A 13635-nucleotide genomic window follows, 5' to 3' on the forward strand; every position below is an offset into this window, starting at 1 on the left:
TCAGCAGGATCTGAGAATATCTTTGAAGTTTTTCTAGTGCCTCAGAAAATGTGTGGTAACTCCACTTGGAGGAGGAACCGAGTACTGACACAAATTTCTAGAAGGGGAAGCAAGGGGAATCAGGAAAGCAAGATCAGGTCCAGGGAGAAAGGACAAAGTAGAAGGCTAACGCCCTGCACAGCTTATACTGCCCATTGCCAACTGAATTTTTACCCTGTGATCCAGAAAGGACCAAAATACTAAATCCATTCTCTAGATTCCCCCCTTTTTGCTTCCTTCCCTGTGATTTAGAATCATTGCTTTTTTGTTCCTATCTCCTTCAGCTCCCAAGACAGTAATTTAGCTTCGAGACAGTAATTTAGCTTTGAGTTTACTTGTCCCAGGGTTTGCTGGCCTCTGCCCTCCACGTCTGGACAAACTCCAGCTTCCAAGCCCCTGTACTGCCATGGCTTTTAAAAGATGTTCTTGCTTCTTGGCCACCATCTCCTCCCGGCTCCAGATCAGAATATTAAAGCCTGAGGAGAAAAATTGAACAGCATGCATCAGAAAGTCTACATCAGATATAATACTTTAGGCCATGTTCCTAAAATACCAGAAATGCAAAATGGTTTGTTTGTTCTAAGATACTTCCAAGGACAGAGGATGCAAAGATTTATTGCAGATGCTACCTCCAAGCAACCATGGAAATTTGGACTAATTAAGAAACATAATCAAGTAATTCCCAAACTCATCTGTTACAAGTCTAAGACCTAAATCTATAGCCAGCTCCCTTAATCCCATACAGCCTGTGAAAAACTGAGTAATCCGTGCTCTGCAGCCTAGGAAATGAGATCAATGAAACAAAGGGAGAGGGCACAGCCTAGCAGGAAAAGGCTTCCCCTCGCCCCCCCAATGTTTCCTGCTCCTGTTACGTGGGCAGCAGATGGCAGCAGCTCCCTGCTGTGGGGAGGCTTCTCGGTCCTCCAGACTCCCTGCTCTCAGGAATGTTTCACTGGAGATGACTAGCAACCTGTTTTTTAACTGAAAAGATGGAAAATTGGAAAGAAGGTCTTGATCTTTTACAGATGTAGGAAATTACAGAGCACTACTAGCAAGTGGGGTTTGGGAAACCTTCACTGACAACTTGCTTTTGTCTGGAGAAAGAAGCCTACCCTTTTCTAGGACTGGAACCCACCTGCCATTTGTGCCCCAGGTTCTTTTTACTCACCCATGCCAGAAGCCAGCGTGTCTCCCATGGGGTTAAATTTATTGAGCTGAAAATGGAAACAGAATCAGAGTCTGTAAGAGCACCACTGTTTATGTAACACAGTCATAAAGCACCACAGCTTATGTAACAACAACCAACCATCTGGAAAACCCAATGTTACCTAACAAGTATCAGAGAAAACCCACAGATGACCATGGCCCAACTCTGCTCAAGTCAGCAGCTTTAGCTGGCAGCCCTACCCCAGGACAGCGTGAGTCTGTCACAAGTGAAGAGGATGCTCCTATTGTTCTAGGCCCTGACCCGTATCTTTCAGCTGTGGTTCTGCACACAGTGGTCCTTTTAGCTGCAGAGCTCAACTCACCGAGATGATACCAGAAGCATTTGGATCATGGAGTTGACAAACCATCTCCCCGGTGTTGCCATCGAATACATCAATAGTTCGCAGCTCGTTCACCGTGTACCCTGGGAACTTGGGGTCTGGGTAGCGTCCCGCTACAATCAGGTCGTAGCGGGGGTGCCAGGTTGCCTGGTGACAGAGCAGAACAGGGGGGAGTTCAGAGAAAGGGTCTGGGCTCATACTGACACACACCAGAAAACCAGCAGTGTGAGCAGCAGTTTGTACATCACACCCGCAACCTAAGGAAGACGGGCATCCTCAGAACAGTGCTCTGCTGGGAGTTGCAGCAGTGTGGACATCCAGCCAGCAATGTAGCAGGAATCAGGATCAAGGAGATGCTCCTCTCAGACTGCACTGGCTTAACTCACCTTAATAGGTGTGAGGTGCTGAAACTGCCGATGTGGATGTGGGATCAGATGCTGTGGCTTGGACCAGTCTGAGGATGAGTAAACCCTGATTTCACTACGCTGGTCTGTGCTCAGGAGCTTGGCACCATCTGTTGGGCTGAAGTAAGCTAGGAGAGGGGGACAGTAAGGTAAACAAAAGATCACAATGCTGTAACTGGCAAGAAACATAAAAGTCACATTTCTCTGACTGGAAACCCATAGCTGTTTCTTTAATAGGGATGTGAATATGGCCATGTGTCCCAACAGACAAGACTTCACCTGACCCAAACAAACTCAATGCTCTAACAGACAGTAAAGCTGAAACTGAGAGCACAGAGTTACATAGCAAGACTTAATTTCTCATTTTAGAATCACAGAAAGAGCCATTACAAAGAAAGGAACTTGCTGGTTCACCTGTAAAGCTAGTGGAAAAGCTGGAGACAGACGTCCACAGTTTGGACTCCCATGAACTGGTAAAACTGCACACGAGAAACAAAGCTTTGAGTCTTATGCTTTGCTTTTGTCAAAAAAACTGCACCAGTAATTTCACTTTTCTAATCTCAGCCACTGCTGATGCTTCCATACTCACCTCTCAAGGCACAGTGCAAGTTTGTACAGTAAGTCTAAGAGTGTGCTGCAGCTGCCTTGTCCACCTCCCTGCCTCTGGCCACACATTCCCACTGTCTTCCTTACTTTAAACTCTAGCTACTGTGCAACTTTGAATCAGAGCAAAAGCTAATGTTACCACAACAATAAAAGCTGAGCTGAGTGGACTCTCTGCAGACATCCATGCAAAGAAAGTCTTATCGCAACTCACCTGCATTGACAGGTTTGTCATGAGGAAGCACATGAAGAAAATTTGTTTTGTTTTTGATGTTTCTGAGGTCCCAGATTTTGACTGTCTGATCCACAGATGCTGTGGCCAACAACCACTCACATCGAGAGTTAAACTCCACATGAGTCACTTTCTTCTTGTGCAACTTCAGCTTCCAAATCTGCAGCAAACAGAAGATCACAGAGAAAAAAAAAATAAAAATCATGATCTGGAGTAAGGAAATAATAATTTACTAGTGCAGAGTAAAGAGGTTGCAGATTTACAGAGTAATAACATTTCTAAAATACACCAAGAGTTTATCCACTGGAAACAAAAAAGGAGAAGAATGACCTTGAAAATGAACTGTTTAATTCTAGAACTCTGATCTACGAATTTATTACAGCCATGAAACAGGAAAATGCAATTCTGGGTTCATGGAGGGAAGCACTAGTGCCATAGGAAAAAGCAAGATCACATCTGGAATACTTTATGCAGTGCCAGCATTTCCATCTGCAGAAAAATTAAACCAAACTGGAATAGGTACAGAAAATGTGCAGCCAAGGAATAATGAAAGGCCTGCTTTGTGGGAGAAGACAAAAAGACTTTGCATCATCTTAGTTAAAAAAAGTAAGAGGAGATATAATTGTCTTCTAGAAATACATCAAAAAAAACATGAGGGTAGGAGAAATATTTCAGTTAACAAGAAAATCTGGATATAAACTGCCCATGAAAAAAATTGTATCTGATGCTTAAAGACTACTTCTAATCAAAAGGGTGAAGCTGGCCTGTCCTCCCTACAATAATGGGTATTTTCCAAGTGCAGAAAAGACTGTCATGCACTTTCAAGAGGAAAAAAAGGAAAGGAAGCAGCTAACCTTGAATAAGCACGTATCATTTGGAGCACTCCTGACTCTGCCCACTAATTTACACAGCTGCCTCCAGCCGCAGCTCGTTGGGTGGCAAAGTCTTAAAGATGTTACTCTTACAGGCAGGAGAAATGGTAATTCCAGTGTGACGCTAGAGCACAGGCTCTGGAAAGCAGGGCCCACTCCAACTATTCTCTAGTACGTGCCTGCACTACTTCAGAGGCAAAGGCACAGTCTGCCTCTGCCTGCCCTCCCGTGTCTAATGGCAGTAGTGCAATTTCTGTCCCAACACTGGCTGAATTACAGTTCAGTACCTACTCCAAGGTCATGGAAGGATATACATCAAAGAAGTATTTTCTAAATGACTCCCATCAGTGCACTAAGTTTCTGGAAGCTTGAAGGTTGTTGGCAGAGGGTGCTCGCATCTTCAGGTTACCTGGTAACTACTCTGGCCAGCAGCAAAAATGCTCAAGCAAGTGGTAGCACATGGCACAGTCCCTGTTTGGGAACTGCTACCATTACACTCAACAATGTCAAAACGTCTAATGAATGGCAGAAGTGTAGGACTTCTCATCACCTAGACAGTGAGTGGGCTCATGTCCTGAGCTACAAGGTACTTGCTCCTCTTTTCAGGATCCCTGTAATGTAGGAAAGCACGAGCCACAAAGGTTCCCACAGACGAAATGCCACATGGAGCCATACAAACCTCTTCACCAGAAGTGCTGAGCAGGACCACGTTGCCTATATTGTCACCTGTGACCACAGCACGGCAGCTTGCAGAAACATCAACACTGCAGTACCAGCAACTAGAGAGAAAGACACAAATCAGTGCTGCCTGCCAGACAAGCGAAGGCAGTGGAGGTCTGTTTCACATCTCATGCCTGACAAGGGAGACTGCAACACATTGTAACTGCAATCTCCTGCCTGATGGTGTGGGCCTGAGCATCAGGAAGGGGGACAGCTTATCAGCATTGCTTTCTGTCAGTGTCTGAATATGAAGTAACTTCCTAGTCATTTGTGAAGGGTTCATTAGATGGAGTGTGACACACTGGGATGGTAGAACATAACAGAGGCTGAAAAGCCACTTGGTGCCTGCCCACAGACACACCTTGGGAAAGATCAAAACAGCCTTCTGACATCAACAAATGTACAGCAATAGCTTTAAAATTACATTTTCCACAAAACACTGAAGCAGCAGTAAAGGCAAGACAAAAGCTTTGGACTGTAAAGTCGCACATCAAACTGTCTCAACTCCATGCTCCAGGAAGCATTAGTGAATGCTTATCTGATACAGACATAGGTAAAGACATACATCTTAACCCCAGCTCTGCTGGGAGGGGAATGGCAGCAATAATAAAGCTGGGGTCCTACAGGAACTTACTGGGAAAGCTTCACTTGCAAAAATAAATTGTTCTAGAATTCAAGGTAATGGAAAATGGCATGGTGAGCCTGACACCACCAGAAGGGCAGCAGAGTAAACTCAGTAACCCAAAACTCAGCTTGTGCAGGAATGTTTTGTGGCTTTCCTATGCTACCTGTGTTGCTACAGACAGAAGAGAACACTGATGACGAGGAAGAGGAGGAAGCTATCCTGCTCTTCTCACGTCACACTTTATGAAATGAAAAGCTGTCAGTATCTGCAAGACAGGAGATGGTGTCACCAGAAGATACAAGGAGCACGTTCAGCCACTGCAAAAGCCTAAGTGCCCTGCAGCTGCCTAGCTTGTTACCCACCCTGCAGTGCTAGGGTCAGAACCAAGAGCCTGTTTCCAAGCTCCCTCACAGGACAAATTCATACCAGGAGCCTCCTACTACTGGCAAAGATGAAGATGTTAGAGAGCACAAGAAGCAGCACAGCATTAACCCCAAGGTACAGAGATTCAACCCTGTGGTGCTCCCTTCTCACCAAACATTATGGTACTCATGGCCGCAGTCTGGGGCACGGGAGATGACTTGCACCGCTCTGCCCTCCACGTCCTGCAGACTTAGGGTGCCATCCCCTGATGCCACATAAAGCTTCACTGCCTCATAAGGACTGAACTTCATGTCTCCGAGAGAATCTCCTGGCCCTTTCTGGAATACACACAAAGCCAAGAGGCATGAAGGTTAAAAGTGGAAGTCAAAATCTTAATACAACACTCCTCTCCTGAACACACTGCTGGCTTCCCTAGGTACAATACACTGCTCTTTGACAGAACTCCTCTTTTCTAACCTGTTTCCACTCCGAGCACATACATTCTGAGCCTTTAACTTCAACCTCACCACTTTGGGCTGCAAACATCATTAGCAGTATTGCTGTTTGTGCTGTGGGGTAGGACTACTCTGCAGTGGACTACCTGACTCAGACCAGGCTTAGATCACACACAAAACCAGCACCATCCAATGCAGAAACGACAAAGTCTCATGACAAGCCTGCACCAAGCTTTTCTTACAGAGGCTTAATTCACCAGTTCCCTACAAGGTGCTTCCAGTGCTGTATCTGGTCTTTCTCAAGGTATCAGCAGGCAGGATGAGAGCAGTGAAAGGAGAAATCCTACTGCTAACCCAATGGCACAGGAATCTTATGTTCTGTGTTATATTGTTACTATGTTATGTTGTTTTGTTGTTTTCCTCACAAGCTGTCTACTGAAGAAATGTGGAAACTCTACACAAAGACAGAAAAGAAGGATGCTAGCTGGGAGTCCCCAAACTCTGATACTCAAGTGCACCCCATCTACTGCTAACAGAGCAAAGTCTCACTGTAAATATATGTTGAGAAGCCAATGAAAAATTACAAAAGGTGCATCCATAGAGGCTGCCTGTCCTCACAGCAGCAGAAGGAAGATGGCATGCCCAGGCATCACTGCTGTGACAGGCATCCCACTGAGATTTAAGATCCTCATGTCCCAGGACCCAGTCTACCCCTCCTTGCTCACCTGACCAGCCATCCCAGCACTGCTTGAGTTCATCTTCTGCCCTATTATGAGTCTGCAGCTGGAACACCCAGTTTGGAAACCAACCATGAAAGCTGCCACCCAGAAAGAATCAGGTGGGGAAAAGCAAAGAGGAAGCTGAATCAAATTCCCTCACTTACCTTTAAGCACTGAACTGAAGTAACAAATTAAAGAGCTCAGGCTTCCTTGTAATTCCACAAAAATGCAACAGGCCGGGAAGATGATTCTAAGCACAGGCAAAGTGGTGCCTAGCAATTAATCTCCTCTTTCCAATCATAATGAAGGAGCCCAGACTCCTAATTTTGGTATTTTAGATAACTGCCAGAAGTTAGGTGGAATGAATTGGGGTGATCCTGACTTGAAGTCAGTGGCATTTATGGAGAAACACGGAGGGGACTATAAATTGTCATGTAAAAACCACCTAACAACAAGCAGCACTGCTGACAGGTGAAGAGGCTAGAAGATCCCCAGGGCACAGAGCTATGGGAGGTTTAACAACAGGTAACTGAGGAAATCCACTGGCACCTCCACGCTCTCCCATTTATAACAGGAAGCAGCATCAAAGAGTTCTCCCCCTTCATGAAGAAAAGCTCTCTCCTACCCACCACCCCATTTCAGGGAAAAATAAAAGTGAGTGAGCCTCCCTGGAGGAGGGATGATCCCTGAAATGCAGAGGATAAAGGACATGTATTTGGAGAAGAGAAAGCCCAGCGCCCATGTATGAAGAGACAAAACATCTCTCTCTCTCCCTCTCTCTCTCTCTCTCTCTCTGTCCCTGTAGTGCTCCTGCCAGCAGGACACAGAAGCCCAAGCATTGCTGAATTTCTTACTCCCAGTCCTCGGTGCTGGTGAAGACCCGGACAGTATTGCCATTAAAATCCTGCAGGGTGGTGGTGCCGGCAACTGACGAAGTGTACAGCTGACTAGGGTTAAAAGGGTTAAACTTCATTCCTGTGATGGGTCCCTGTAGCGCTCCTGCCAGCAGGACACAGAAGCCCAAGCATTGCTGAATTTCTTACTCCCAGTCCTCGGTGCTGGTGAAGACCCGGACAGTATTGCCATTAAAATCCTGCAGGGTGGTGGTGCCGGCAACTGACGAAGTGTACAGCTGACTAGGGTTAAAAGGGTTAAACTTCATTCCTGTGATGGCCCCTCCAGCTCCCATCTACAAGGAAGGGGATGAACAGAAGAAAAATCCACTGAGTGATGGGGAAGGAGAAAAGTGTGTTCTGCAAGTCTGCATTCACTGCTATGTCCTTAACAGCAACAGTGAAACACACCACAGCCCTTCAAGGAGACAAAGGCAACCATGTCTTCCCACATGATAGCTGTCTAGGCAGCTGTCCTGGAGGACAAAACTGCAACTCCTTCAGTCCCCAGGCAATGTATTCCCTGGCTGGCTGGCACCACACTATTTACAAAAAGAGAAAGATGACTGGAATTTCTGGAGGATAGACCTCCTCACAGTATATACCTCTGTTAATTTAAAAAGGGGATAAAAGTTAAAGAGTCTTTGAACCCCTGTCAGAATGGGGATGGCTGAATACAGCAACGAGGGGACATGCCAGCTATATAAACCATTAATTCTATCTTCTCACTTTAGATAACAGGACTTTGTTTCTCCCCAAAGGTATTTCCTCATCTGACAAAGAATAAAAGGTGAGCAGAGAAAAGTCAAGACATAAAACAGACAGACCCTCTCTGCCTGCTTGCTTCTGGCATCTCTTTAAGAGAACTGTTTTGCCAGTTGCTGTATTATTTTTCTACTGAGCACACACCAAGTACCGATTCATTATGAATTTAATCAACACGTCTCTGTTCTCCCCAGTGCTAGAACAATCTGGGACCCAACAGACGTGCTGCTGCATCCCAGTCCTGCCATGACTGGCTACCCTGCAGCCCGAGACCCTCATGTGCTTCTCACAACAGACCTCAGTTGTGATCTGCAGTATTTCGTGGTACTCCAGTTTTCCCTCCCACCAATTCCATACACCCACAGGCTTACCCCTTTTATGAAGCAGGTTTTAGTAAGCACTTCATAGTCCCAAAGGATGATGTCTCCACCTTTGGAACCAACAGCTAGAGTACTAGGGTGTGTTGGATGCCATTCCAGGCATGTCACTCTCCTATCAAAGGGACTTGCTGTTCGAAAGAGGCGGTAAGAGGCAAGAGAACGCAGAAAGGGCAGCTGCAGACTCTGTTGAAAAGATAAAAAGAATTACAGCTTTTGCAGGGATCTCGGAGATTATCTGAATAAGGAGTGGTAACAATTTCTAATAGCCATTGGTGTTAGAACAGTCACACAAAATTCTTAGCCTCTCTGTAGAATGAAAAACCCATGCTGTCCCCAAAGGAAACAGCCTGTGACTACACAAATCCACATCAGCCACAGCACTCAGAAAGCAACAAAGAACTAAGAGGTATCACACTTAAAATGATGTACAGGGAGCTAAGCCTCCTGGGCTGAGCTAAAAAGACAGGATAATTAACAAGGGAGAAAAACATGCCTCCACACCAGTAAAAAGCACTTATGATTATGTCTTTACTGAGCATCCCAAAATGTTACAAATCGTCCAGAGATACAATGTTATGGTCCTCCACCTAAATTGCTTGCAGCTCAACTACACAGGGTTAAGAGTGAACAGGACACATGAAACAGGGGATGAGAAACCGTGACAGGATTGTAATGTTATTCAGCTGAGGAACAGGTACTGCTTGGATGAGCTTGGTGATTCCTTCATCATTTGGATACTTAAAATAGATAAACCATCTGGAAAATAAAGCTAGACCAGGTGCTTCCCACCTACATATGTTACACAAAAAGTTAATTTTCAAATTAAGGAGGAGAATGGCTCTAAAAATCAACAAAACATTATGGACTTGATGGCATGTATCTGTGAAGAGGGAAATGAACACTAAACCTGACATGACTAGCCAAGTAGAGTGGATAGAAAAATGGTGCAACAACACAGATCAGTCTGCAAAAGTAGCACTGTGTAATAACACAACTGGTAGAGGAGGTAAGTTTAAATACAACTCAAGGAAGCACAGAATTAACAGAGGACAAAATGTAGAGTGGCAGGGCTGGGTCAATCAAAAGGGAAAGCCATTTCAGCTCCTGCATTTTACAGGATTAAGGTAAGTAAGGGTGTGCCAGACTTGGAGCCATAAATGGTGTATGTAAAGCCCCTTTAAAGTTTCCCTGATTTTGTTGAAGATGTTTTTCTGTAGGGAGCTGAGATTCCCAACTGATCATGAAGGAGAAACTCCTCACCTGCCTGAGCCGTGATCGAATGGAGCCTCCCAGCATGTTCTGGTAGACATAATGGACAATGCTGCACTGCCTCTCCAGCTGATGGTTGTTTCTCACCACAGACCCACCTCCACTCCAACCTGCCAGAGCAAAAAAAGAGTAGAACTTACTGAGGGCCAACACCTGTCGTGTTCATTCACTAAACAACATGGGGAAGACATCTGCATTTGCTGCTACATCCATGAAAAGCTTCAGCCACAAGATAAAACTCTCTAAAATATTATTCTTATGTGTCTAAGGTACAACAGCTTCTACAATTATGGAATCCAGTGTTTTCCACAGCCTCCCAGAGCTTTGTGTATGCTTCAGTTTGTTAAACCTTCATTCTCCTTGCCAAACATTTATCAAAAAGACAACAGGAGAGGACTAAAGCAATACCACAGGTGGTGCATTTCTTACACGGTATACAATTTGAGTGGATCATACCCAAAATTCAACAAAGTTATCCAAGGCCCCAGCAACTCTGAAATACACCACGGGAGGTGGTATGGCCCTGGATACAGCAAAGGGAAGGTCAGACGTGTGACCAGATGAAAAGTTAACACCTGAAAATTCCCCGAGCGTAGCAACATGAGCTCCCACACAGTTCCTGAAATGCCTGCTAGTGAATCAGAACTTTCCATCTGCTTGTGCTGTAGCCTGTCCACTCTGCCTACAGCACTGAGAGTTTTGTTTGTGATAATAGACTTGCTGACACCTCATCGCCTGGAAACCTTTCTGTTCGGAGGGATTTTTGCTGAGAGGACAGCATGCTTCTACGTTTTGTTCCTGTTCCAAGTTTTTATCTTCAGGGACCTTTACATAAAAAATGGCTTAGTTGAGTCCTGTGTCTGTGATCATCCCCATGGCAATGGGTCCGTAACACCCCAGGGAATCTAAGACATCAAATGGGAAAGAAGCGTTTCCTAAAAACAAAAATGCTATTTTCATTTAAGGATATTTATAAAAAATCCAGAAGATCAAAAACATAGGAATCATTCCATATGATTAGAACCTAAATTAAAAATTTTCTTTAATGCAATGCTGGAGCCCAGAAATGCACAAATAAACTTCTTTGTTCACATGCCAACAAAGTACCAACACTTGTCACACCTGTTGAAATAGGTACAAAAGTATTTATATTCTAATTCCTTCACAGAAGAATGAGCATCCACAGTTCTGCCTTCAGAGGTGATGGAAACTGAGGTGTTTTTTCCAAAGTCCTTTTTATTACCAAGGGTAATTTATTAAGAAACAAATTTTAGGCCTTTTTAGAATCTGCTGAAGAAACCCTTCAAAAAGTTGTTTCAGTGACAAGAAAATGTATCTGTCCTATATGGCTCAGGAGAGAAAAATCCTTTTTTTTCAAAGCACTTAGAAATCCAAACTATAGCAAAGCACAAATGCAAAGGACTTAATCTTTTTAAAAAAAGGTTTAAGGGAAAAATATTATTTGCCTCATTTTTTCCCAAGTATTAGCTACATCCAGTTCCCTCTGATCGTACAGGAACTGCAGATGCTGAACAAATCTGAAAATCAGTCCATAAAGTTAGAATGAAAATTATGTGGCTAAATTAACTACAGAAGATACTTTAAAAATCCACAATTATACACAGAACTTCTTTCAAACGGAGTATTTTTTCTCCACATCCACTGTTCACACTACCAACTGCTCCAAGTTTGGAATTATACACCAGACAATGGAAATGTACAAAATCACAGCACTTCCGTACCTATGACTGTTGAAAAACACCTCCGTAATTTCTAGATCCTAAAGGACAGAACTGCACAGGAAGTGTGTAATATTGCCACACAAGGCAATAACTCTAGTGATTTTCTAAACAAACAATGGCTTTAAAGGTTTTTTATCTGAGAAAAAGAGGCTGAGAAGAGACTACCTGAAAGGAGGTTGTAAAGAGGTGGGGGTTGGTCTCTTCTCTCAAATAAGTGATAGGACAAGAGGAAAAGGCCTCAAGTTGTGCCAGGGGAGGTTTAGATTGGATATTAGTAAAAAATTCTTCAATGAAAGGGTTGTCAGGCATTGAAACAGGCTGCCCAGGGACATGGTTGAGTCACCATCCCTGAAGTATTTAAAAGACATGTAGATGTGGTACTTAAAGGCATGGTTTAGTGGTGGATTTGGCAGAGTTATGTGCATGGTTGGACTTAACAGGTGGTCTTAAGCATCTTTTCCAACATAAATGATGCTATGATTCTAAGAAAATAGTCCTTACTGTAGCTGAAGCCTGCAGGACTTCCTTGATAATGCAAAGAATTAACTTTTACAGTATCTTAGAACTTGTTCTCATTATATCAAAATCCTTTAACAGATTTTTTTATTTATTTACATACTAAAGGAAAAAAAACAACAAACAAACCACAAGAAGTAATTTGTGGAAGTTTTGTCATAAATTTGAACAGAGAAGTATTCCAACTTACTGTATCACAAGTTACAATATGCAAAGAAACTGGTGGAAATGCCAGTTTAGACTGCTGCAGGGTACCAACCTTATGATTGGTTGGATCAAAATGCATTGAGAATTTTATGGGAGAAAAAAACATGTATTACCAGGATTGTTCTGTCCTACACTGAAGTATACATCTGGTAATTCAGGAATTCCACAAAACTTAACCACCCTCAAATGAGCTCTGACAACATCTTCAGTCAGCAGGCTCCTATCAAGGGGTACAGAGTCTCAAAAATGAAGCATGTGCACATGCACACACTCGCTAGGAAAGGTGACTGGACGATTTACTACCCCAATATATGTCTGTGGATCACTTCAATATGTAACTCCATCTGAACACTCATGTCTGAACACACCTCTTGGCATTGTCCCTCTTCAACTAGTTGATGCCTGTCATTTAGGCTAAATCTGGTTGGAAGAAACAGTAAGGTTCTGAGGAAATGTTACCAATTTTCTTGGGGGCTTTGGACATTTTTCTCAGAAACAACTTCTTTGCCAGTGGTTCATTCCCTAGCTCCTTGTAGTCTGCTTTCCTCTTCCCAGCTGATCTTGCCTCTTCCAGCCAATGCTCATGTGCCCTCTCATGCTTCTTGTCCTTTGACTGGTTCACTGGAGCCATTCTGTCTGGCCACTAAAAGCAAACAAAGCATGGAAGGTAAGGCTGCCACACATTTTTAACTAGAAGAAAGAGAGAAAAACTGGAAGGAAACAACCCAGTGGTCTGAAAGTAGTTATTATACCTGTACCCTCTTTCATCTGCATGACACTAGCTTTCTGTTGTGCTCTGCTGGAGAGGGGAACAGGTTCAATAAACTCTTCTTTGTTCACGTATGAAAATGAACATATCCTAAAGCACTAGAATATGTTTTGACAGATGTGCTTCTACCAAACATTTAAGCTCAAAACCCGCAGATCTGCATAAAGCACATCTGCAAAACCACACAATGCCCTGCCTGTTTCCCTAGCGGCTCACACCGAGCTCTTCAGATTCAGCTCAGGAAAAGGTCAGAGCTTTAGACGATGGCGATGGCAGACTGCTCTGCCACCAGGCGCGCTCAGGAGACACTTCCCTTTCCCGGCCGCTTCTCCTCACAGCCACCACCTGAGGTTGGGGCCGGGCTCCTACGCCGGCTGACAGCGGCACCAGAAGGGCTGGGTCTCCCGGGGCTGGGACGCAGGGCCCCGCGTCCCGAGGAGCCGAGCGGCCCGGGCTGGGGGAAGCGCGGGCCTCCCTCCCGCGTCACACCCGCAAGCACCAGCTAACACCGTCGC

At 44.4% G+C, this 13635-nt stretch overlaps 1 protein-coding gene across 1 annotated transcript; it reads right to left on the reverse strand.

Annotated features, from left to right (window-relative positions):
* On the reverse strand, positions 1-12990 carry DDB2 (damage-specific DNA binding protein 2, 48kDa). Its single transcript, XM_009999540.1, is given in 12 exon segments — positions 1-304; positions 306-344; positions 346-515; positions 1208-1253; positions 1569-1733; positions 1973-2118; positions 2808-2985; positions 4377-4476; positions 5577-5743; positions 8609-8800; positions 9878-9996; positions 12811-12990. Coding segments are annotated over 12 exon segments (1665 nt in total). The 5' UTR covers positions 12983-12990; the 3' UTR covers positions 1-133.
* Between the last annotated feature and the right edge of the window lie 645 nt (positions 12991-13635).

This window comes from Chaetura pelagica, unplaced genomic scaffold (assembly GCF_000747805.2).
Source record: "Chaetura pelagica isolate M959 unplaced genomic scaffold, ChaPel_1.0 scaffold55, whole genome shotgun sequence".
NCBI classification, from domain to species: Eukaryota; Metazoa; Chordata; class Aves; order Apodiformes; family Apodidae; genus Chaetura; species Chaetura pelagica.